This window comes from Coffea arabica, chromosome 6c, assembly GCF_036785885.1.
Source record: "Coffea arabica cultivar ET-39 chromosome 6c, Coffea Arabica ET-39 HiFi, whole genome shotgun sequence".
Lineage (NCBI taxonomy): Eukaryota > Viridiplantae > Streptophyta > Magnoliopsida > Gentianales > Rubiaceae > Coffea > Coffea arabica.
In genome coordinates, this window is record NC_092320.1 from 60,672,706 (window position 1) to 60,699,536 (window position 26,831).

Below are 26,831 nucleotides of genomic sequence, written 5' to 3' on the forward strand. Positions count from 1 at the left end.
TTTGATATCTGGTCAACCAATGAATAATTCTGATAAGATCACTAGTTTTGACATAGGAAATTCCTTTGACATAGGATATTCCACAATAAATGTCTTAACTAAAACTCAACCTATAATTGTTAAAGATCCTCAAGAAAAATTTATTGAGGAAAAAGTCCAAATAGTTATCTCTTCTCAATCTCTTACCAAACCTATGGTTATTAAAGATTTACAAACAAGTATTATTTCTTCTAAACAAGTTGGAGTTCAGAATTCTTTACAATTATCTATCTCAAACTTGTCCCATGATTTTCCTTATAGCAAACTTATTTCTCGGGAAAATTCAAAAGAAAATTCTGCAAACAATAATCAGGAAGAAATTTCTAAATTATCTATATATTCTTTCATAACTTACAAATAGTTGCAGCTTGATAAGTTAAAGGTACTTAATATCGAGTACCCATGCCTCAAGGTGGAATCTTACACAGAGGAAACATGGTTATCCAACAAATACAAGGGACAAACTGAGAAGACATGGATCTTCAACAAATTAAAGAGACAGTCTCAAATACAAAGAGTATCTGAAAAATCAGATCTATCAAAATTGGCTAGATCTAGAATCAAACCCATCAAATGGAGTCAGAAAAATCAGATATTCAAGAAGAATCAACACATCCAATCTTTATATTCTTGGAAGGATAGGATTGATCATCCCTCCACTGAAAATACAAAAAAGCAAGCTATCAGACGCATCCAGTGGAAAATTAGACGCATCGGGTAAAAAACTCAGACAAGATCTTCTCTGAACAAATCAGTCACCAAACAAGAGATTCAGGCAGAATCTGCTTCAACAAAATTGGTCATTCATGAAATTGAAATCAGGATTGACCAAGAAGCAGCCTATACCCATGCCAAGAAGATTCTTACAATCTATCCAGAAAAATACCTTTTCAATCATTTTACCCAATTCATCCCAAAAACTCGTCTTCCAAAAACCTACTTCTCAAACTTGCTTTTCAAACCTTTAGAAGACCAAAAATTTTAGATTGAACAATACTTTCCAATTCCTTTACCCAAACAAGAGTTCGAAATTCAAAGAACTTCCTTGATCAATACCATACAAAACAATTAAGGGTCTTCTATTCTAAATAAATCATATTCAAACTCTTTTTTACAAAATTATACTCCCAACCGAAAAAACATCCAAAATCTATACCACCCTCAAATGATTCATTCTGATATTTTCAGAATAAAACCCAATATCCTTCAACACTCAAACAATAAGGAAGACATCTATGAATGGAGCATAGATGGAATATTCAAATACAATCTTCCGATGACATCTCAACAGATGACAACCACAGCTATGTTTAATCAAACATTACATAGCTGCAAACAACTGACTGCTCATATCCTATTGATAGGATTTATTGGGTAATTCAAAGGATGGTGGGAAGAACATCTCATCATTGGAGACAGAAATATTATTCACAACATTCTAGTCACAACCAACAAGGATGAATATGATCTACAAGATGGGAACATCCTGCCAGAAACAATGTTATTCAATATCACATCAATTGGATATATCCTAGGTATATTCACATTTGATGATAATTCTGGAATAGCCTAAGAGGATTCATCAATACTATTCCCAAGCTCCAGAAGATATCAATATATATTCCTAATGAAATCAGACAAAGACAAAGTTCACAACAAAGATTTCTTCAAAGGCCTTCTTGAATCCCAATACAAGAAGATTAAGCCTTGGGAAGAAACAAACTTGTGGACAAAACCAACAAGCAAGCTGGTTTCCCAAATCTACAGAAGATCAGTTCCAAGGAAGAAGTCTTGGATCCTTTTACAAATAGTTTGGGCCATTGAGCTACCATACAAGGCCCAACAAACAGCTCAAATCTATAGAAAGACTTGAAAACCCTTTCTCTTCTACAAAACAACCAGCCTTATTCATTTCCAAAACCCATCAACCTAGACATATAACCCTACTGTCAAATCCTCTAATCGAATCAGATATTATCCAATCTGAGCAAAAGGAAGATTATGACAAATACATTTCAACATCTTTTTTCCCAATCACCAGTGATGAAGATGAAAAAGAAGGAAATGTGGTCAATGAGATGACACAAAATCAGAACCTTCTTTTCAGCATCATTGAAGATATTCTTGAAATAAGACAACCATACTTGAACCAAATTTCGAATCCTTTAGAGGGTCTTTTCTTTGACATTCCAGAAAAAATCCCTAGACAAAATTCTTGTAAACCAAAAACTTATGGTTTCCAGGAAATTTTTGATAGATTCCTTATTCAACCTATGTCCTTACAAAAAGAAACCTTTAACCCTAGGAACCTAAATAACAATTCTTAGTTATTTCAGGAAGACTTGATCCATATACGATTACTAATTATTGATAATTAAGCAATCGAAACAAAATCCCTAGTTGATACAGGGTCAGACCAAAACTATATTCCTGAAAATCTTATTTCAATCCAACTTTTAGAATTCCTCAGAATAACCAATAATCCTATACTTGATACTAAATTCAAATTTCCAAATATACAAAACCAATTCTCAAATACCTTCTTTTTTGACCGAGTATTTGATTAACCATATCATTTTAGGAGGATCATTTCTCAACCAATTGACTTCTTTCCAAATTATCTCTAAAGGGATAATATCCCAACTTTTTAAACTAACTAATTCTTTTTGCAGAAACATGGCAGGTGAAGGAAGTTCATCATCATACAATCCAGAAGAGAAAAACTGTCTCTTCAATGGATACTCTACTTGGCAACAAACCTCTCATGGAGAAATATCCAGCAATCAAACTAATGAGTGCCAAACATTATCCAATCAGAATCAAGCTAATTGGGAGTGGATCCCTGAGGAATCATCCTCAAACTGGATACCTGTGGAATCTACTTCAAATTGGATGCCCAATGAAACAATCTCAAATCAATTCCATGCAATTGACGAGCTTTCAACAATAAACTGGATTCAGGAAATGAAAAAGGATGAAAATCCATTTTTAATTCCTGAAGATTCTACTACTCAATCCTTCCAGATCAAACTTAGAGATGATAAATTCTCACACATCTGGATAGAATATCACTACCTGGAAAACGAGCACAAAGAGTCCAGGATCAGAAACTTTGATAGTATATTCTTTAACCAAGACACTAGTGAAAGAATTCCTATCTACCATATACACAGATACAATCACGTCGGAGTAAAAGAATCAAACTACTCCGTACAAACTTTGAGGGAACAATGCTTCATGCAAAAAATGCATATACAAAGAATGGTTCTCAACAAGTATTTACTTGAGAAACGGGGAGCCAATACACAGCATTACAAGGAATAGATCAAAGAAGCATCAAAAGAATTATCAGTAATGATTTGTTGAACAAATGCTTCTAGAAACATTCAAGCTGATTCAAACGGAACAAAATTCAGAAAAAAAATTAATTTTACTGTAGCACCGGAAGTACTGTAGCAAGTCCGGCAAGTTACTGTACAAACACGGCAACAAAAGACAAACGATATACTGTAGTGCATACTATAGCAATACTGTAGCGGCACTATAGCAGCAGTAAAAATCACTGTAGCACTACGGAAATTTTTGCAATAAATACTCCTCAAACCCAACACATTCCAGACACCATTTCTACACCATTTTTTCAAGACTACTTCTCTCTCTAGCTTGAAGAAACTCTCCTCCCTCTCTCTACAAACAAGTTCTTAGTTTTTATATTTTAGTTTTTAGGATCAAACAAAGGAGCCTGTGCAAGCTTCATATTCTTGTAAGTTCTCTTTTATTTTTACATTTAATATCATTCAATCAAATGGTCGGTTGAACCGCCTCATATTCATATTCATTTACTTGTTTTATTTATTTTGTTTATACTAACAATCTATGGCCAGTTATACCGCCTGATCTAACTTACTAACTTTTATATTCTGCTTTTACATTCCATTTACATTCTGTTTATACATGGCTGGTTCAACCGCCTATACTAACTAGTGGCAATTCGACTGCGACCCACTTCCTAACTCTTATGCTTTCCTCCTCTTAAATATTATTTACTTTCCTGGTTTAAGGGTGATACGAATCTTGTTGGTGAGAAGATTCGCGACCCAAGATCACTTGTTGGATTTGACTTCGAACGCAAGAAAGGGTAGCAGCGGAAACCCTACGACCCCTCCAATCCCCCGTGACTACGAACTTGTTGATATTACCTCAACCCGTAATCAAACGAATTAGCGAACATCAGGCAAGTGTAGAAGGCGCCACAATTCAAGTGTGGTTCTTGAATTGATAAGCCAAACAAGAACACGAGAGTAAAACTCTAAGTTGTTCAAGGGTTGCTCGAAAGCTATGGAGAAAATTCTCTCAAATATTTTATGATAAAAGCGTCTACCCTTTATTGATGTAATATGGTGCCTTATATAGGCTACAAGTGAAAACCCTAATCTAGTAAGAAAATGAACTAAGGGTGCAGTGGATATGGGCCCTAATAAGGGAGGCTTAACCCCCCGACGGGTTAGGCCTCATGTAGGCTTTCCTTCCTAGACAGCCCACTCTAGCAAATAATAATGAGTAAATTAGCAATCCTACCTTTGGCGATTCTACGTGCAATATGCACTTAGCCAATTATTCAATCTAATCAACTAATGTGGAAATAACCAACTATGATGCTAAAATGGAAATTAGGGTTTGGCAAAAAAATCCTAATCCCCAGGTGTAGCTTCAATGCTCATTATCGGACCGCGACCACCTTCACTTGAGTATATGAATCCTTCAAAGGACTTGTGTATGGCCTGAATAAGTACATTGAGTTGCTCACAAAATTTCTTTGCGCGAGCCCTAGTAATGGGTCCACTTGGGGCGTGCACGTGATCCTCAGCTCCTCGATTACTCGAGCCATTGTTGGCCTGCCCACGTACCATGATGCTATCATTCCCCTCCTCTTGAGAAGGATTTGCCCTCAAATCAAATGCATCATCTGCATCAAAAGGAGCTAAGTCAGAGACATTAAATGTAGCACTAACTCCATACTCACCAGGAAGGTCAAGTTTGTAGGCATTGTCATTGATGCGCTCCAACACCTGAAACGGTCCATCACCACGTGGGTGTAATTTATTTCTCCTTTGAACAGGGAATCGTTCCTTACGCATGTGCAACCACACCCAATCCCCGGGTTCGAAAATCAGCTTTTGGCGCCCTTTGTTGGCTTGCTTCACATATTGAGCAGTTCTCCTCTCAATGTTGGCCCTGACTTTCTCATGCAGTTGCTTAACAAACTCTGCACGTTTCTTACCATCCAAATGCACGCGCTCATTACTAGGTAATGACACTAGATCAAGTGGTGTTAGCGGATTAAAACCATAAACACACTCGAATGGAGAGAAGCCAGTAGTAGAATGGATAGCCCTATTATAAGCAAACTCAACATGAGGTAAACACTCTTCCCAAGATTTCAAGTTCTTTTTGATGATGGCACGCAACAAGGTACCTAATGTACGATTTACCACCTCGATTTGACCATCAGTTTGGGGGTGGCTAGCAGTAGAGAATAGCAATTTGGTGCCTAACTTAGACCAGAGTGTCTTCCAAAAATAGCTTAGGAATTTAACATCTCTATCAGATACAATGGTCCTAGGAATGCCAAGCAATCTCACAATCTCTTTAAAGAACAAATTAGCAATATGAGATGCATCATCCGTTTTATGACAAGCAATAAAGTGTGCCATTTTAGAGAATCTATCAACAACCACATAAATGGAGTCATGGCCATACTTGGATCTAGGCAAACCAAGTATAAAATCCATAGAAATGTCAACCCATGGTGCACTAGAAATAGGTAACGGGGTGTAAAGGCCATACGGGTGTACCTTGGATTTAGCTTTCTTACAAGCTAAGCATCACTCCACCACCCGTGCAACATCTCTCCTCATGTGCGGCCAATAGAAGTGCTCTTGCAGCATGGCAAGAGTCTTATCAATCCCAAAATGTCCCATAAGGCCACCCGAATGGGATTCTCGTATGGATCCATGTGAGATGCAAAGCCGATTGGCATAAAACAAGTAACCATCGGAAATGAAGAATTTACCTTGCCCAGTGTGTTTGCAAGAAAGGTAAAGTTCACCGAAATCACTATCTTGTGCATAGATATCTTTAATAAGCTCAAACCCTAACAACTTAGCATCTAAGGAAGTGAGTAGAGAGTACCTTCGTGAGAGTGCATCCGCAACTACATTAGACTTACCAGCCTTGTATTTAATCAAGTACAGAAAGGACTCCACGAATGCGATCCACCTTGCATGCTTTTTGCTCAAGGTGTGCTGGGCCTTAAGGTATTTAAGGGACTCATGATCAGTGTGTATCATGAATTCCTTAGGTCTTAAGTAGTGTTGCCAAACTTGTAGTGCTCGAATGAGGGCGTACAACTCTTTATCATAAGTTGAGTAATTCAGTGCAGCCCCATTGAGTTTCTCACTAAAGTAGGCAATAGGTCTTCCTCCTTGGTTCAACACAGCTCCAACTCTAATACATGAAGCATCACAATCAATTTCAAATGTCTTAGAAAAGTCAGGTAAAGCAAGTACAGGTGCATGTGTGAGTTTGTGCTTTAAAGCGCGAAAGGCTTGTTCTTGAAAATCTCCCCAATGGAAGTTCTCATTCTTCTTGATCAACTCGGTCAAGGGTGCAGCAATAGTGCTAAAGTCCCTCACGAATCTCCTATAAAAACCCGCAAGACCGTGGAAGCTGCGAACGTCACCCACAGACCTTGGTGTTGGCCACTCTTGAATAGCTTTCACCTTTTGATCATCCACCTTTATTCCCTGCGCACTTATAACAAACCTTAGGAACACAAGCTCGTTAGTGCAAAAATTGCACTTCTTGAGATTGGCATAGAGCTTCTCTCTTCGAAGTACATCCATAACAGCCCTAATATGCTCTAGGTGTTCATCATAAGATTTGCTATAAATTAAGATATCGTCAATGTAAACTACCACAAATTTTCCTAAGAATGGACACAGAACATGATTCATTAACCTCATGAAGGTACTAGGTGCATTAGTTAGCCCAAAAGGCATCACTAACCACTCATACAAGCCATACTTAGTTTTGAAGGCAGTTTTCCATTCATCTCCCTCCTTAATCCTAATTTGATGGTACCCACTTTTGAGATCAATTTTGGTAAAGAACACAGCCCCATGTAACTCATCTAAGCGAGGTATTGGGTGGCGATACTTTACCGTGATGGCATTTACGGCTCTACAATCAGTGCACATTCTCCACGTACCATCTTTCTTGGGCACCAAAATGACTGGGACAGCACACGGGCTTAAGCTCTCACGTGCCCATCCTTTGCCAAGCAAGTCGTCCACTTGCCTTTGCAACTCCTTAGTTTCCTCCGGATTGCTCTTGTAAGCTGGGCGATTTGGCAACGAAGCTCCAGGGATGAAGTCTATTTGGTGCTCAATGCCTCTAAGCGGTGGTAATCCACTTGGTACATCATCAGGAAAGATATCAGCATATTCCTGCAAAAGAGACTTAACCTCAAGCGGTAAGTTAGTATCAAGGTCATGCACATTCTGAGCTACTTCTTTGCTAACAAGCATAAGAAGCGGTTGCCCATCCCTCATTAACTTCCTCACTTTCTTGGCTTTTATCAGGAGCATTTGTTTTCCCTCGGATTTTACCTCACTTGCCAAGCTATCTAAAGCCTTTTTCCTCTCTTTTTTTGCCCCGGCTTTCTCATTTTCTTTCTTTTTTGCACTATACTTCTCAAACTCTTATTGCAATTTCAATTGGTCCTTATGCACTTGTTTTGGAGAAAGGGGAGCTAGGATGACTTTCTTACTATTGTACAAGAAACTATACTTGTTAGTCACACCATCAAAAGTTACCTGCCTGTCAAACTGCCACGGCCTACCTAGTATAATGTGACTAGCCTGCATAGGAACTACATCATATAATACTTCATCAGTATATTTATGAATTTGAAAGGATATAAGAACTTGTTTGGTTACTCGAACCTCCCCAGAATTGTTGAGCCATTGGAGTTTGTAGGGTCGCGGGTGATCCCTCGTAGGCAGCTTCAAGTTGTCCACCATGAGTGAACTAGCCATATTTGTACAGCTCCCACTATCAATAATCACACTACAAAGTGCTTGGTTGACGAAGCACCTAGTGTAGAAGATATTCTCCCGTTGAAGCTCGTCCTCCTTAACACGTGCCGTCAATGCTCTCCTTGCAACCAAGGCGGTCCCAAAGTGACCCTCGGGTGCGCTAAACTCCTCTTCATTTGGTGACTCACCATCACTACCTCCTTCAAGGGGTGGTATGCCTTCGTACTCGGCTTCGTCCTCACTCACGATCTCGCCATTTTGCATCATAATCATAGTCCTTTGATTGGGACATTGACTAGCAATATGGCCTCTACCTTGACATTTGAAGCATCGAGTATCACGAGCCCTAGTTTGTGCCCTAGGCTCCTCAAATTTTGGAGTAGAAGAGGGCGGCTTACTAAAACTAGGATTGCCCACCTTACCTCCCTCGAATCTCGGCTTTGGAGTATGAGCATTTGGTGAAGGCCGAGGATCATTCCTTGGTTGGAATGGGCGGTTGGTGGAGTAGGTGGTTTTGCCGAAATTCGATCGAGTGGTACCCCTCCTCTTGAGCCTTTGCTCGACCTTAATAGCCTTGTCTACAAGCTCATGCAACTCCATATAATGTTGAAGTTCCACTCGTTCAGCAATATCGGGTCGTAACCCGCTCAAGAATCTCGCCATGGTGGCTTCAAGATCCTCCTGTACATCCGCTCTAAGCATTAGGATCTCCATCTCCTTGTGGTACTCATCCACACTCCGGTTGCCCTGGACCAAGGTTTGTAATCGATGGTACAAATCCCTAGTGTAATGTCCAGGTACAAAGCGGGTGCGCATCATGGCTCGAAGCTCGGGCCATGGAACGAGTTCAGGTAGACCATTTCTCCTTCTAGACTTCTTGATTTGGTCCCACCAAACCATAGCGTACTCAGTAAATTCCATAGTGGCCAATTGCACCTTTTGCACCTCGGTGTAGTTTTGGCAAGAAAAGACCATTTCGATCTTGGATAACCATTCGAGAAAGGCCTCGGGATCAGACCGTCCTTTGAACTCAGGGATTTGCATCTTGATTCCCTTGAATACATTGGTAGGTCCAGTCTGGTTCCTTTGCCTTGGTCGAACTCGAGGTTCCTCATCATCTTCATCATTGTTGGAACCATCGAACGACTCCACGTCTCTTCGCCTTCGTGTGGACTTAGAAGTTTTTGGTGTTCCAGACGCTCGGAGTTGTAGCAACTCATCTTGAATGGGTTCTAGCATGCGTTGGAAACGCCTCTCCATCTGCTCCATCATCTGTTCAAAGTCCATGGGACGGGATACTCCTTCGTTGCTACTAGACATGAAGTCTCAAGTGTGCCTGCAAGGGTTAGTAGCAAAGAAAGGGAAAAAGGAGAAAGAAACGTTTGTCTCCCTTTTTTTTTTCCCTCACTTCACTCCCTAAGTGTATACTCTCACACTCGTGTATGGTCACTTAGATCACTTTAATGAGCTCACCAAAATTTCTCACAGCCCCTTGCAAACCCTGAAAAAAGTAGAATTCCTCAAGTGCTCAAGTGTAGCTCAAAAAATCAAGTTCACGCTAGAATTTGAGGTTCGTAAGAGTCATTCCATTACTGACTTCAATCTTGCCCTTGGTTTTATTGATCCAGCCTATGCCGAGTCTCGCGAGTATGACAAGAGTGCATGTGACTATGTCCAGCCTTTTTTCTCCCGCTATCGCCATATTTGGGAGGAGATGTCTGTGGACAGGGATAATTATGACCCTCGTTTATCTAAAGGTTCTTATCTGAAGGACCCAGCGTCTTGCTATATCCACCGTTTCTTGGCTTATAGTTTCTCAGGTAGGCGAGACAGTTCGGGCATTCTGTCTAAGCCCGAATTTTTCTTTATATGGTGTATGCATAACAATATTAAGGTTAACTTTGGGTGCTGGCTCGCTTCTCAGTTCAAGTCTATTTTGCCTAAAAAGAAGTGCCCCTTGATTCTTGGGTCGTACATTACTCACTTGGCTATTAATTTGCATGTACTTGATATTTCTAACTATGATTTGCATATAGCCTGTCACATGGAGCCCTTGGACATTCCGTGCTTGGAGAAAATGGGTTTGGTTCGAGAGGGCGATGATGGATGGGAAGTTGTTCCCCCGGGTTCGCTATGCGCTCCTCCTCGGTCATCTTTTGCCCGAGCCTCCACTGGTGGTGGTGATCCTGGCCCGTCGACCTCCGCTCCACCTCCTCCCACCCCAACGGCCAACGATTGGCTCCAACTCCGGAACACAGTTGAGAGACTGGAGACTCGCGTGACCCACATTGGCATTAACTTGCATAGCATGGCGCAGAATCTGGCAACATTTATGCAACATGCGGGAATTGCTCCTTAGTTCGCGCCCGATCCACTCATGTTTTGACGACTTCAGGGAAGTACCGTTGCCCCTTCTCCTCTCTTTTTGCTATTACATCATCACATTGAGGGCAATGTGTGACTTAGGTGTGGGGGGTCAGTTTGGGTGTTGTTCCTTTGTTTTTTTTTTTGGTGTCTTTCCTTTGCTATTATCTTGGTGAATATTTTGACAGCTCACTCTTCTATTGCTAGTTGTAGTTTATTCTATGAATTTAGTTTCGGTGGCTAGCAAGAGCATGTTGTCCTGGTGAATATTTTGAATTTAATGACTTGGTGCAATTTATGGCTAACTTGTTTAGGCAATGTAAATATCTTGCTGGCACTGTTGTGTGGATTGGTCCCCTGTTGACCTTGGTCCTCAATGTTTAGGAGATGACGTGGGCCATGATCTTTAAGTGTTTGCTATTTTGGTACTTTATTGAGAATAACATTGGCTATACTCCGCTAGTGTCGTCACCTAGTAACCGAGAGTCTTCACTACAAGTGTCGACTCTTGCGTCAAAAAGTGACGATATCTATGAGTAAATAGTCCTAGAGCTATGAAAAGTTGAGTAATTGGGCTCTTTCATCTAAAAATGTCAGAATTCACGTCAAAAGGCTTGAATGGCTTAGGACTAAGCATTATTCGTTCAATCAAAAAAAAGAAAAAAAAAGAAAAAAAGATCAGATGTGGAAAATATGTAAGTCTATGATCATGTTAGCCCGCCGATCCTTGGTTCTCAATGTTGAGATTTTGTTTGCCTGTTAACTTAATTGCTGACTGTTACTAATTACACTACAAGAAATTTGGTCATCAGTGACAACAATATGTCATCACAAGACATAGAAATGTTGTCACTAATGACTTTTATTAACGACTTTTGAGTCATCAAAGAGTCGTCACTATATCTCCGTCGGTAAAAGTATATAGTGACAACACAAAAAGTCGACAGTGAATGGTTGTCATTAGTGACAACAGTATGAAAGCGTTTTATTGACGACTTAGCATGTTGTCAGAGATGTATTGATCAAGGTTGTCACTGAAAAGTGTCAGAAGTTGTCACTTATATGATATACTTATTGACAACATTTCTTGTCACAATTGAAGTTTTGAGTTAGTGACAAGCTTTGTTGTCACAAAGAGTTTTTTATTCTTGTTATGCAACAGCTCTTTTTTGTCATTAGTGATCTTTAACATTGTCAGCTCCATTTCAATAAACTCACAATTTAGCATGGTAAATTATTTATCTAGAATAAATAGAAAGAAGTAATCTAAACAACCGATAATCAAAAGCAGTTGTTGCATTAGGCTACATGCCAATATAGCATATTCAGTACTCAAATGTCATATTGAGGTGCACATTACCCAACAAAGGTCTATAAAAGTAACATTGTGCCCAAATATCACATATTCATAAGGTACGTTTACAAAAGGAATTAAGTTCAAGAAACCAAAGAACATCCAAGCGAACCCTTGCATGAGAAATTGCGACTTTGTCTTCAACGTCCTTCAGTCATTGCTATAGACAGCTCCCAAAATTTTGTTTAAATAGCATTTATCTGTAATAAAGTAGTAAAACAAGTAGATAAGGGGAGGATTAAAACACTGAAGGAGAAGTAACAATACTTAGGTTGCTTAGCTAAAATATGCAATCCAATAAGAACCTCAATAATTAAAGTTGTACATTCAGAATCAACCCCAAATAAAACCAAAATCTGCCCCAGAAAATCAAAATCAGCCCCGAACTATTGCACAAAATCAGCTCAAGAAATAAGTACTGCTATTAAACTTCAGCTTCAAAGGAATAATATATCAAGTTGATAATGCAACAAGCACTGGTATAAGTACTGCTATGAACAATATAACCAATTGATAAGACTACAAGCACAACACTAAAGGAAAAGCAACTTTGATTCGCTTGCTTAGCTAAACATTCAAATAAACTAAACTGAACTAAACCAAAACAATCCAAAGTAATGCATAGCAAAGGATACAACGTGTCCAGTATGATAACCAAAGTAATGTGAATCACGATACAAGATGTCGAGCTATCCATTCATATAGGAGAAACTGAGGCAATGTGTACCTCATTTATATAAGAGAAACTGATGCAATGGGTATCGTGAGAAAGATGTCTATGGGTTGCTCAATCTTTACAACCCATTTCTCCAAACCACTAGAGGATGAATACATGGAGTGGTATTGCATAAACAATATTAACATTATCAAAATCCATATACCCAAATTACTCAAATCACAAAAACAACTAAAAGCTACTGAAAAGCATTGGCATTGCCGTGTAAATGCTTGTTAAAGCAGTAAATACTGTAAATTGCAAGACTTAATAGCTACCATCCAAGGTCAGAACTCATCACTATGCTCAAACACATTACCTCAATAGCACCATCATATCATACAAAAACTCAAATCACTTCAATATTTCAAAACAACATATGCTAAGCTTAGAGAGCACAAATTTCTGTAATGAAAGATCCAAAGTTCAAAACTTTCAAAGTCAAATAAGATAACTTTAGAAGCAGAAAATTAAACAAAAACAATTAAGTCACCTCTTCGATAATCTTCGTTGCCACTCTATCTGTAACACTCCCTCCTAGCTTCAAGAATTCAGTATTGCTTCAAATCTAACAAACTAAATACTCGTCATCAATTCAAGTAAATAATAAGCTGAACATAACTATGAAAAATAATATATTTGTTGAGAAAAAAATTACCTCATAGCCAGTGGCATCAGATAGGCTATTGATTTATCAGGTACATTTATTTTTCAAGAAAGAAAAACAAGCACCCTGTCCTCGTCACCATTCCTATTTTATGCCCTAAGGTAGAATACTCTGAAAACCATTTAAAATTACACTTCAAATCAAAAACTACTCCCAAGTATAAACTACTTTGCCATACTTAAGTAACCAAAACTGAATTGCATGGAGAAATAAAAGATAATTAAGGTAAGAACATAAATGATAATTGGAACCAAAAAGCACAGGAATTACCCATCCACAATGGCATAACATATGTATAAACTACGTCACCATACTTAAGTAACCAAAGTTGAATTGCACGGATCACATACAAAAGTTGAACTAATCTTTCTCTATTTTCTATGGGCATTCTCCTATAGATTTGTACAAGTAGGAACGTGAGGGAAAAATTTGACTGTGGTAATAGAAGAAATCAGAGCATTACTGTTCCTCACTGCTTCTTTGCTAACATTTTTATGAGCCCCTTGATAATTTTACCAAACCACATCAAATTCATGATAGAAAGAGCGCAAGGCACAACAAATACTAGAAAATAACCAACTGAATGCATCTAGATGACCTGACTATAGTGAATGTAAACATGGTGAAACATGCAAACAAACAACAAAATCCTTGCCATCAGCCAGCCAAAAAAAAATAAAGACACCGTTAATTAGGTAGACATTGGACCTCTTCAATCCAGAAATATCAAGATGCCATCTCATGTTGATTTCTGGGGTAGTCATTTCTGATATGAGGGCCATGAATGTATAAAGCTGCCCCTCCCCAGTAAATACAAAATATACTACAAAAACTTCAGAAAGACTGTGATGGACAAGAAAATTTCTGATATTCCATCTTTTCTTAAGCAAGAAAATTTGAGATTTCCAGTTGTGTGAACTTCAACAAGTGTCTTCAAATAAAGAAAAAGGCTCTCTGGGTGAGAGTGTAGCTGAGAAATTACCATCAGAGTTTGCGCAAAATTACCTGTCTAATTTGACCAGATCACCAATCCTTGAAAAGACTGCTGCTTGGAAGGCTTCTGAATCAGTCTCACTCAGTCGCCGCAACATATCATGGATAAAAGAAAAGGCATGAATGGATTCATCTACAGCTTTTATATAACTATCCAATGCAGCAATGTACTGACATCTGTTTGAATGAATTAAGCCGCAGACCTGAACAAGGTCATAAAAACATTACAATCGACTTATTCGATATCCATGGATTTGCCTAACAATGGATATTATTTTCATCAGCATGTGAAATACCTGGTGAAACTGGCATCTTTCACACAAATGCAACAGGTAAGGAGCATCCCAATCTGTGTCAGGTACAACCTCTAAAAGTGTAAGCAATTGCTTCTCTCTTCTTTTGTGGATCTCAATATTCTGCCTAGAGACACTAGGTGAAAAGCTAATTTCTGATGTCAAATACTCCAAATTTTGACTTAAAATATCTCTAGAAACCTTTGCTCTTTCACGGGCAACATAATAAGTAATAAACTCAATTATGTGACCTGCATCTTTCTTTGAAGGCCAAGTCTCCAATTAACTACAATCGTCACTGCTAGTAGAACCACCCTTTTGGAAGTAGCTTGCTTCAAGGATAAGAGACAGAACATCTACTAATTTCTTTAACTCGTCAACTAACCGTTAGCCAATCTTGGCATAACAACATAGCAATAGGATTGGCAGCAACCAACCCCTTCCCCTGTAACTTTTTTGTGGGATCAAGACATACAACAGAAGGATTTTAAAACCTACAATTTTCTAAATAAGAATGAAGCAATAAATATTTTGAGGTAAATGAGTATGCTATTATGCCTCATCTAAAGCTTGTCTAATTGCCTCATCTAATTTGGTAATTATTATTCAATTCTCCCCCTACCAAGTCCAGCCGTAGCTGATTTTGTACAAAAAATCGTTGGGAAGCAGCAAGTCCTTCCCAAGTGGGCCAAAAAGCAGAGGATACAATTAATCTAGAGGATACAATAAAATTTCAAGGGATGAAAAGTTTAATCATGTAAATAACCATAAAATTACACCCTCAATACAGGTTCAAGAAGAATGCAGGTAGAAATTTTCAGAAAAAAAAAAACAAGCGTAGGGCCAAAATATTTGCAAACTATCTTAGAGACAAAGAACAGAAGGAAAGAACTAACCTTTGCTGCAGAGACTTGGAGAATTACTTGGTCTTCAATGCCAAAGAGCCACGGTACTTCACTGGTCGTCAATTGTCGAAGAGATCGAGAGTGTGGTAGAGGTGGAGGTGGAGGTGAAAATGGAAGTGGAAGTGGAGGTGGAGCCGTGGAGGTAGAGGTGAGCGTGGGCTGACGGGCTGAGTAAAAGTGAGGTGATTTGTGAGAGTCTGAGAGAGAGTTCGACACTTAGAAAAGTTATTGTTTTGCATCTACGCAGTACAAGAGACTTGGACAAATTTGCGCCTCTTTTTTTGCCTTGAATTTTAAAATTGCGCCACTTTGTTTTTGTCTTGAATTTTAACTAGATTTGGACATCATAATTCCCCCCTTTTTACACAAGAAAAATTGGTGCAATTTTGTCTTTTATAATTGTATTTGAAATATAGATTTCATTTTTATTCATTATTTTTTTGTCACAATTTTAAAAATTTTAGTATGAGTGGCAAAACTTTTTAAATTCATATAAATGGAAAAGCATTTTAATAAAATTTAACTAGTTCTTATAGGTGCTAAAACTTTATATCAATTATAACTACTATTTATAAAACTTCACTATTAATCCATTATCTTCAAATAAGAAAAAAATGCACAATTCAACTAATACATAAAGTGTATTAGTTAATTAACTATGGAGTTTAGGATTTATCCACTTCGATATTCGGTTCAATTTGAAAACTCTTATTTATTCATATCAAATTAACTAATAATCATTCTAAGTTAAGTAGTCACAAGTTTATTTACACTAATGAATTTTTTATTTTTTAATTATTTTTTATTCTAATGAAGTTATTACATATACAAGAAAATTAAACTAATAAGGAGGCTCATAAGTATACAACAGTTAAAAATCATTAGAGAACACATAATGATTACAAAAAATTAGGATTAATAGTTGCAAAAAGCAATAAATATTTTAAATCAAACAGTGATAAGACTAGGTTGTCACTAACAGCTATATAATGTTATCAGTGACAACAATAGCAAAGTTGTCAAAGAAAGTGCTATTAATACTGACGACTTTTAGAAAGTTGTCACTATTGCAGTTCCCGCTCTCTCCGTGACTCCTGGCGGGAATCGAATTGTGAGAACAATGCAAGGTCGTCACTGATGTGTTGGTTTCCTTGACTCAATTGTGACAACTTGCCGTATTGTGGTTAAATGACCCTATTCTGTGACAATTTTTTTTCATCACTGAGAAATGTTGTCACTAATGACCAAATTTCTTGTAGTGTTAATATTTGGATTTCCTAGGCGAGTTAGCCATGAATTGTACGAATCTATGAACTTAGGAGCTAACCGGGAGAGATATGACTTGACACTTAGCCACTAAACCTTGATTTTGGTGTAAGCACAGCGGGCCATAGATAACGTGAGAGCTAGCCATTGTTGAGTTGAGTTGTCCCCATGCTTGAGGACAAGCATGATTTAGGTGTGAGGGGAATTGATAGGGTATTATTTGTTAGCAATTTTATTATTAATTTTCCCTTTCGTCCCTGTCAAATATTGTGGTAATTGTTGATATCTACTCATATTTGGTATCTGGACTTAATTTCAGGGAGTGGAGCAGACAACTACAAAAATAGGGACTTTTGGATGCAAATTTGGGAGACTCCAAAAGAAAGCCTCACAAGCCTAGCCCACGGAATGCTAGAGACGGATGGCATTTCCTTTAGAAATGTTTTGAGTATTGGAGTTTTTGACTAGGAATAGGAAACTAGAAAAGAGGAAACATTCAGGGGCCTTTGGACTTTCTTGCAGTTGTACTCTAAATTCGGTAGGGACCACCTGGATAGAGAGAGTCAATTTTCTTTTGGCTTTCAAGGAACACAAATGTACAGACGGCAAGATTTTTAGCCTTTAGCATAGTTTTCAGTTTTTTTCTTCTTCGGACTGGCCTTTAACGCACGTCAGGTGTTCGACAATATTTCTCAACGGGAAGAATATTTTTTTATTCCTTGCTTTCTAGTAAAAAATGCAATGCCTTTGCAATCAATTAATTTGCGTGGAGATTTAATTATGCGACGTGGCTAAGCCTTCTATCTAGTCAAGGCTCAATTCAACGGCGCAGTCCAGAAAATCTGTGAGATCTAATTAGTTTTCACGCTTCTCTCAATTTATTAATATTTGCACGTTGTCTACTTGAATTTTCATGGGATTATTTTATTAATTGGATGTCAAGGGCTCGATGTTCAATGTGATTTATTAATCTCGAGCCAATTTAGTCAATTAAATCCGTAATTGTTTGATTGATTAATATAAGAGAACGTGCAATCTAATTTAAATAACCCTCTGGTGGGTGTCAAACCACCAAAAATAAAATTTTTATTAGACCTACTACCAAAACTGAATGAGTATAGTGGTGAGCAGGGTCGTCTCCTCAGGAAACAGGTAGGCAAATCACACAGGAAAATTGGGGGGGGGGGGTTTTAACAGTAGTACCAACTAATTAAAAAGGAATAAAAACTGAAATTTAAAGTTGAGTAAGATAGCAGGAACCAAATTACACAAATAACAATTAATTAAAACAACCTAGTCAAGGAATTAATCTTGGCACCGAAGCACACAACTGATCATAGACACAAGGGACAATTCATATACTCACGAATAAACTGGTTATAGTGGTCAAGCGACGCGCCCAACCACCAATCTTTCCGTAATTTTATGGTAGTCAAGAGACGCTCATAAACTACCCTCTTGTGACTAGACAACCCCAGAAACGCTCACAGGATTTAATGTAGCCACAGCATTAGGAATTAGAAAGACCCAATTCTAGATGACAAACACACATGCGGGTTTATTTAGGCTAGATTAATTATCCCCACGATCCAAATTAGACCGCTTGCGAGGCGGTGAAGTTGTCTCGTTTGCCACTAATCAAGATGTTTAAAGGCTACGCGCCAACATCCTAATTGGCTATCAATTATTTAGACAATCGAATAACAGGCCTAATTATCCAATAAATCTAAACAATAATAACTCAGGGAAAAATAGAGAATAATCAAATACCCATGAACATATAAATTAAAAATAAAACAATTAAAACGATCTCACAGTTATGGTGCTCCAATCCTTGATTTATTCCTCAACTAGATAAAAGAACTAGCCTTGCTGCATTATCATGAAGCAATTTGGAGTTTTCATGGAGTTTTTGTTGATTGAGGAAGTAGTAAAAGGTATCGGCCGCCACTCACTACTTGCGTTCCAGAGGAAAAAGAGAGAAAAGAAAACAAAAAGACAAGTCCGAGATAGAAGATAATCCCCCTAGTCTATTGCTGTCTTCCCTTTATTGTTTGCGCCACCGCTTCCTTTTTGCTAGCCGAAGTAATAGGTGGGTTTTTTCAAACAATTTGCTTCCTTTATTCCCCTGTTGGATTGTTACCAAAAGTCCTCTTCGAATTCTATTTCCTCTGCTACTTAAAGGTCTTCGCGGCACTTACTTTCCAATTGCAATTGGTTTCCAAATCTCCTGTGTTTCCCAAAAGGATTCCTTTTTCTTACTTTCTTAGTTGTTTGTTGCCAAAAGACTTCTTGCTTTTAAGGTTTCCTGATCTCACGCATGGTAAAAAGGTATCTTCCAATCAGAATGGTTGTTCCAGGGCTTGGGCCCGCGATCCGGCTTTTTCACGCAACTCTGTGTTGTTTGGCGTGGGCACGCCAGAGAAAGCCTAGTCTTCTGGAATTTGCCCTTTTTATCACTTTTATCACCAATTGCCTGTAACTAATACAAATACCAATTATGAGCAGAAATCCAATACTTTGCATAATAAACTGCCAAAATTAAGACCAAATAACCACAAATAAAATACATAATTATATCCCTATCAAATTCCCCCACACCAAGACAATGCTTGTCCTCAAGCATTTCAAACTTTAAATACACAACCAAGCGAGCAAACATTTTGCAACAGTTGAATTCAAAACAATGGCTATTAATCAAAGCAACTATTGCCAATGTATGATTTAGATAACTGTCAGGTATTGATGACAAATTTTACGGGATAACTCTCCAACTAGCTTTTAAAACCAATGACTCTTTCAAATCCAGACTAACCAATCTAAGAATAGAAAATATCCAACCAACATTCTTTAATAACTGGTCCAACCATTAAGCAAAATCTCAACATAAAGACTCATGGATCCGCAGACAATACAATTATTCGCATACTTTCATGCTCGTATACTTTTTTTTTTTCATTTTCATTTTTTTTTCTGTTTCTTTTCCCTTTTTTTTTCCTTGAAGGAAGTGCTTAGTCTTGAGCCATTCAAATCTTTTGACGCGAACTCCGACATCTGTTCAATGAAGGAGCCCGATTACTCAACTTAAACCGCTTAAAGACCACATACTCATAGTTATCGCTGCTTTTTGACGCGAAAATCGACACTTTAGGTGAAGACCCCCGGTTACTAGTCAATGATAACCAGCGGAGTATAGCCGAATGTTATTCACAAATAAACACCCAAGTAAAATTAAAACCATGCAAACCTGCTTCATTTCCTTAACATGGAGAACTAAGATTAATAGTTGAACCAGTTCACACAAAAATGTCAGACAAATATTTACAATGCCTAGAAAAGTTAACCAAAAGAAATTGCTGGAGTCACAAAATCTCAAATATTTACTAGAGAGACATCCTAAAATTTTATCATCTCCTACTTAACATATTATCATCTAAAACCGTAACAATAGTTAAATTTGAAAATCTAGCCATTGCTTATCAGGGCTAACCATAAAAATCCAAAAGGTATGGTAAAGGTTTTTTTTTTTTTTTTTTTTTTAGAGAAGAAGGAAAAGCAGTAAGAAGGAAAAGCTAGACTACTCCCCCCACACCTAAAGTCTACATTGTCCTCAATGTAAGAACGAAAAGTTGAAGTCAAGTGAAGGGAGCAAAAAACTTCCCTGAATGAATAAAAACTGCAGCAAAACACCATGGTAGAGGAGGTGTCAGGGACTAGCAGCGTGGAGCCTCCGACGGTAGTGTGGTGTAGCGTTGCTTCAGATGGAAGCGGAAGTCTTCAATCCAAGCCCGTGTCCCCAGAGTGGACCAGAGTTGCTGTAAGGCGTGCCCACGCCTTACAAGGCAGAGTCTTCTGCCCAAGCATTTTTACGGTGTTCAAGAGCATCACTTATAAGGCATGGGCATGCCTTGTAAATCCAAGTCTCCTACTCAACACCAAAAAGAACACTTGCAATGAAATAAAACAACCCAAAATCAATGAAAAACGAAAGAAAACAATAAAAAAAAATGGAGGCCTTGGGTTGCCTCCCAAGAAGCGCCTTTCTTTAACGTCTTTGGCTAGACGACTCCACAGTGAGCAATTAGGCATAGATAGGATCTATCAAGTGTACCTCTTCCAAAGTGCCAATGTCTGAAACATCAACAAACGGTTTTAAACGATGATCATTAACTGTGAAACTCTTATTAGTCTCTAAACTCTGGATTTCAACCACACCACTGGGAAAAACATTGACTACCACATATGGTCCAATCCAACGAGATTTTAACTTACCTGGCATGAATTTCAACCGTGAATTGAACAAGAGTACCTTTTGTCCTGGAGAAAAGTGTTTCGCACGCAATAGGCGGTCATGAAACTGCTTGGTACGCTCTTTGTACAAACGTGCATTGTCATATGCTTCAAGACGAATTTCCTCCAACTCCTGGAGTTGGAGCTTTCTCTCTTTGCCATCTCTATCCGCATGGAAATTGCATTGCTTGACTGCCCAGAATGCACGATGCTCAATAGCCACAGGTAAATGACACATCTTACCAAACACCAACCTATATGGGGACATTCCAATGGGCGTTTTATACGCGGTTCGATATGCCCACAAAGCATCATCCAATCGCAAGCTCCAATCCTTACGGTTGGGGTTAACGGTTTTCTCCAATACGCTCTTGATCTCTCGATTGGAGACTTCAGCTTGCCCATTGGTCTGAGGATGATATGTTGTACTCACACGATGGTGCACTCCATATTTTCCCATGAGAGCTGCAATGGTGCGATTGCAGAAATGGGTACCTTGATCACTGACGATGGTTCTCGGCACCCCGAACCTACTAAAAATGTGGGATTTGAGAAATCCTACAACAACTTGAGAATCATTAGTCCGGGTAGTCTTTGCTTCTACCCATTTCGATACATAGTCAACTGCTAACAGAATATACAAAAATCCAAAAGAGTTAGGAAAAGGTCCCATAAAGTCCATACCCCAAACATCAAACACTTCACAAAATAACATAGGCACTTGAGGCATTTCATCCCTATGAGACAAACTTCCAAATTTTTTACATTTTTCACAGCTTTTACAAAATGCATAAGCATCACGAAACAATGTTTCCCAATAAAAGCCACAATCAAGGATTTTTCTAGCAGTTCTCTTAGGTCCAAAATGGCCACCACATGCATAATTATGACAATGAGCAAGGATAGAAGGAGTTTCACTTTCAGGTACACATCTACGAATAATTTGATCAGAGCCTATTTTCCACAGATATGGCTCGTCCCAAATATAGTATCGAGAATCATGGACTATCTTATCTCTCTTACTCTTACTCATGCCAATAGGGAATTTATGACTGACCAAAAAGTTCACAATATCTGCATACCAAGGTTCCTTACCTTTGAGATAGAAAAGATGTTCATCAGGAAATACCTCAGATATGGGAACTGCTTCCTCTTCTCTTATCAATCTATTCAAATGGTCAGCTACTGAATTATCCACCCCTCTCCGATCCTTAATCTCCCAGTCAAATTTTTGCAGCAAGAGCACCCAACGAATGAGTCTTGGCTTGGACTCCCTTTTTGACAAGAGATACTTCAAAGTTGCATGATCAGAGTAAACCGTTACTTTTGACCATAATAGATATGATCTAAATTTCTGAAAAGCGAAAACAATGGCTAGAAGCTCTTTCTCCATGGTGGTGTAGTTGCATTGAGCTGGTGTCAATGTTTTTGACGCATAGTATATCACTTGACTACACTTCCCACTCCGCTGTCCAAGCACAGCTCCTACGGCATACTGACTGGCGTCACACATGAGCTCAAAGGATAGCTTCCAGTCTAGGGGTTGGATGATTGGTGCCGTGGTCAACATACCCTTGAGTGTGTCAAAGGACAATTTGCAATCATCTCCAAAGTTGAATGACACCTCCTTTTGAAGCAGGCGAGACAATGGTTGAGCAATTTTTGAAAAATCTTTTATGAAACGCCTGTAAAAACCTGCATGGCCTAGAAAACTACGAATATCCTTGACATTAGTAGGGTAAGGTAGACTAGTGATCAAATCAATTTTAGCCTTATCTACTTCAATACCCCTTGATGAAACAACATGGCCCAAAACTATGCCTTCCTTAACTATGAAATGACATTTTTCATAATTGAGAACCAAGTTTGTTTCAATGCATCTTTTCAAAGCCTTTGTTAAATGGTCTAGGCACTGATCAAAAGAATCACCATATACTGTAAAATCATCCATGAAAATTTCAATGCAATTATCAATCATATCAGAGAAAATACTCATCATGCATCTTTGAAATGTTCCAGGAGCATTACACAAACCAAAAGGCATACGGCGATATGCAAAAGTTCCAAAAGGGCAGGTAAAAGTGGTTTTATGTTGGTCCTCTTGAGCAACAATAATTTGATAATATCCAGAGTAACCATCTAAAAAGCAAAAGAAACACTTACCTGCCAACCTCTCAAGCATTTCATCAATAAATGGGAGTGGAAAGTGGTCTTTCCTAGTTGTGGCATTTAACTTCCTAAAGTCAATGCACATTCTCCACCCATTTTGTAATCTCATTGGCACTAACTCATTCTTTTCATTTTTTACCAATGTGATTCCAGTCTTCTTGGGAACAACATGGACTAGACTTACCCACTGGCTGTCAGAAATAGGAAAAATAATTCCTAATTCTAAGAGTTTGAGAATCTCTTTCATCACTACCTCCTTCATTGCGGGATTGAGCTTGCGTTGATGCTCTCTCACGGGTTTTACGTCCGACTCCAAAAGGATGTGATGCATGCAAATGGATAGATTGATGCCTTTGATGTCTGCTAACGTCCATCCAATTGCTGGTTTAAATTCCCGTAAGAGCCTCTCTTCTTACAACGCAGTTAAATCATTGGCAATGATTACAGGCAAAGTCTTGTTATCTCCCAAGTAAGCATATTTCAAATGCTCGGGCAGTTCCTTCAATTCCACATTAGGTGCCTGTTGAACAGAAGGTAGAATCCTTTCATTAGAAGTGGGTAATGGTAGAAAAGAATTTTCAAACCTGCCTGGAAGCGGATGTAGTGAATGTAAGGCCATGATAGCTTCTTTGACTTCCTCCTCCTCCATGTCGTCCACTTCCAAATTGGTCTTGCCTTGTTGTAAGACAAAGTCCAATTTGCCCCTCATGAAATTCTGTTCAAAATTCTCTTGCACAATGGTGTTAGTCATGCCAACAAAATTTACAGATTCAGTATCCACAAGATGCTTCATTGCATCAAAAATATTAAAAGTGGCATTTTCTCCATCAAATTCCACAGATAAAGTCCCTTCATGTACATCTATTTTAGTCCTTGCTGTACTCATGAAGGGTCTACCCAAAAGAATCACTGCTGAATCAGTAGAGTATGCATCATTCATATCAACAATGTAAAAATCCACAGGAAAAATGAATTCATTGACCTTTACTAGAACATCTTCAACTAGGCCCTCAGGGTAGACATTCGACCTATCAGCTAGTTGAATGATTACCCTAGTTTCTTTGAGGGGTCCTAAATTCAAAACTTTAAAAATTGAGAGAGGCATGACATTTATTGAAGCACCTAAGTCCAGCATGCTTTTTTCAATTCTTTGATTGCCAATTATGCATGGTATAGTAAACATACCTGGATCCTTGCATTTCTGGGGCAACTTCCTTTGAAACATCGCTGAGACATTCTCCCCCACCTTCACATTGTCATCCAGAGTCAACTTATTGCGATTAGTGCATAAGCCCTTCAAAAATTTAGCATATTTAGGCAATTGCCTAATAACATCCAATAAAGGAATATTGATCTCCACTTTCCTGAAGGTGTCCAAAATCTCTTGCTCAAATTCTTCCTTTTTGGCTCTTGTAAACCTGCCAGGAAAAGGAGGAGGAATGTCAACTTTCCTTGAGACTTCAGAGGATTGTTTCTCATCTTCCTCTTCCCCCTTCCTGGGCACTTCTTCTTCTTTGGCGTGAGCACGCCTAGGAGACTGTACCTCCTTGCCACTCCGTAATTGCATTGCACTGGCATTCTCCTTGGGATTAGGAATTACTTGAGATGGTAACTTTCCTCTATTGCTATTTTCCAGGTTGCTCATGGAAGTTGCCAATTGAGACATCTGTACTTCCAAATTCCTAATGCTAGCACGAGTCTCTTGTTGAAATCTGTGAGACTCCTGTTGAGATCTTTGAGCCTCTTGCTGTAATTGACTCGTGCTTTGGGCTAGTGACTTCACCATATTTTCAAGAGACATGTTTGAATTGGAAGTGGATGGTTGTTGCACTGGTGGCCATGGCTGGAAATGTTGTTGAAAGCCAGGGGGTTTTGAAGCATAGCTAAAGTTAGGATGATTTCGCCACCCTGGATTGTAAGTGGGTGCAAAAGGATCATTCCTTCGTGGAGGTGGTCCAGAAAAATCTCCCACTATGTTGGCTTGTTCAGGTGAATCCTCCTGGAGAGTTGGGCACATGTCAGTCATGTGTTCGGGAGCAGCACAGATACCACAAGTTTTCACAGATTGTAATTGCCCTCTTGCCATTTGACGTACCAGAGAGGTAAGCTCAGATAGTTTACCCTCTAAGTCAGAGTGATTCACTTCATTGACCATTCTTATTGCTCCATCAGCTCTCACTCCAAATTGTTGGGAATTTTCAGCCATGGTGGAGATCAATAACGTGGCTTCGTCTGTGGTCTTGTTAACCAGAGCACCTACACTGGCTGCATCTAACATGCTCCTATCCATGGGTGATAATCCCTCGTAGAAATATTGTATTAAGAGTTGATCAGGGATTTGATGATGCGGGCAACTGGCACACAGTTGTTTAAAGCGCTCCCAGTACTCATATAGAATTTCCCCATTTGCCTGCCTAACTCCACATATTTCTTTCCTTATATTGGCGGCTCTAGATGCAGGGAAAAATTTCTCGAGGAATCTTCTCTTCAATTTTTCCCATGTAATGATGGATCCAGATGGCAGGTAAAATAACCAATCTTTGGCCTTATCTGCCAAAGAGAAAGGGAAGGCTCTCAATTTGATGTAGTCCTCAGTGACTCCTTGAGGTTTCATTGTGGAGCACACCACATGAAATTCCTTCAAGTGTTTATGTGGGTCTTCACCTGTAATACCACGAAAAGTAGAAAGTAAGTGAATAAGACCAGATTTAAGCTCAAATGCCTCTTCCGTATTAGGAAATGTAATGCATAATGGCTGCTGGTTCACGTTAGGAGTTGCCAACTCCCTCAAAGTTCTTGGGGCTGCCATTGCTACTCGGGGAATATGCACTTCTTCTTTTTCAGATTCACTTGATGAATCACTGGAAACAAACTCTTGCTTAGATTCTGAAGGTGACGTTGAATCTTGTTGCTTACGCAACTTTGCCTCCTTGGTCAACCTTCTTGCAGTCTTCTCAATCTCTGGATCAAATTCTAATTCTCCTGTACGAGAAGATCGAGGCATAAAATAAAATAAAAAAAATAAAAATAAAAATAAAAATAAAAACTAAAGCCTGTGCAATAAGTTACTTAAAACACCAGTTCCCCGACAACGGCGCCAAAATTTGGTGGTTGTCAAACCACCAAAAATAAAATTTTTATTAGACCTACTACCAAAACTGAATGAGTATAGTGGTGAGTAGGGTCGTCTCCTCAGGAAACAGGTAGGCAAATCACACAGGAAAATGGGGGGTTTTTAACAGTAGTACCAACTAATTAAAAAGGAATAAAAACTGAAATTTAAAGTTGAGTAAGATAGCAGGAACCAAATTACACAAATAACAATTAATTAAAACAACCTAGTCAAGGAATTAATCTTGGCAGCGAAGCACACAACTGATCACAGACACAAGGGACAATTCATATACTCACGAATAAACTGGTTATAGTGGTCAAGCGATGCGCCCAACCACCAATCTTTCCGTAATTTTATGGTAGTCAAGAGACGCTCATAAACTACCCTCTTGTGACTAGACAACCCCAGAAACGCTCACAGGATTTAATGTAGCCACAGCATTAGGAATTAGAAAGACCCAATTCTAGATGACAAACACACATGCGGGTTTATTTAGGCTAGATTAATTATCCCCACGATCCAAATTAGACCGCTTGCGAGGCGGTGAAGTTGTCTCGTTTGC

At 38.7% G+C, this 26,831-nt stretch overlaps 2 protein-coding genes, 1 long non-coding RNA gene and 1 other non-coding gene across 4 annotated transcripts; 1 reads left to right on the forward strand and 3 right to left on the reverse strand.

Moving 5' to 3' along the window:
* Window positions 1-7,802: 7,802 nt before the first annotated feature.
* LOC140008884 (uncharacterized) lies at window positions 7,803-9,425 on the reverse strand. The gene has a single exon (XM_072053788.1). It carries the CDS (start codon window positions 9,423-9,425, stop codon window positions 7,803-7,805), a length of 1,623 nt encoding a protein of 540 aa, XP_071909889.1.
* Window positions 9,426-11,876: 2,451 nt separating this feature from the next.
* LOC140008154 (uncharacterized) lies at window positions 11,877-12,696 on the reverse strand. The gene is made up of 2 exons (XR_011815556.1): window positions 12,584-12,696; window positions 11,877-12,056 (listed from the first exon to the last, which is right to left on the reverse strand). It is a non-coding gene; the product is annotated as an uncharacterized lncRNA (long non-coding RNA).
* A 10,870-nt stretch (window positions 12,697-23,566) lies between these two features.
* On the reverse strand, window positions 23,567-26,158 carry LOC140008885 (uncharacterized). Its single transcript, XM_072053789.1, has one exon. The coding sequence runs from the start codon at window positions 26,156-26,158 to the stop codon at window positions 23,567-23,569; it is 2,592 nt and encodes an 863-aa protein (XP_071909890.1).
* On the forward strand, window positions 25,491-25,597 carry LOC140008992 (small nucleolar RNA R71). Its single transcript, XR_011816354.1, has one exon. It is a non-coding gene; the product is annotated as a small nucleolar RNA R71 (small nucleolar RNA).
* Window positions 26,159-26,831: the final 673 nt, after the last annotated feature.

What these genes read in the sequence shown, in the direction of transcription:
- LOC140008885 (XM_072053789.1), bottom strand. Translation starts at nt 26,158, where the DNA reads ATGCCTCGATCTTCTCGTACAGGAGAATTAGAATTTGATCCAGAGATT.
- LOC140008884 (XM_072053788.1), bottom strand. Translation starts at nt 9,425, where the DNA reads ATGGACTTTGAACAGATGATGGAGCAGATGGAGAGGCGTTTCCAACGC.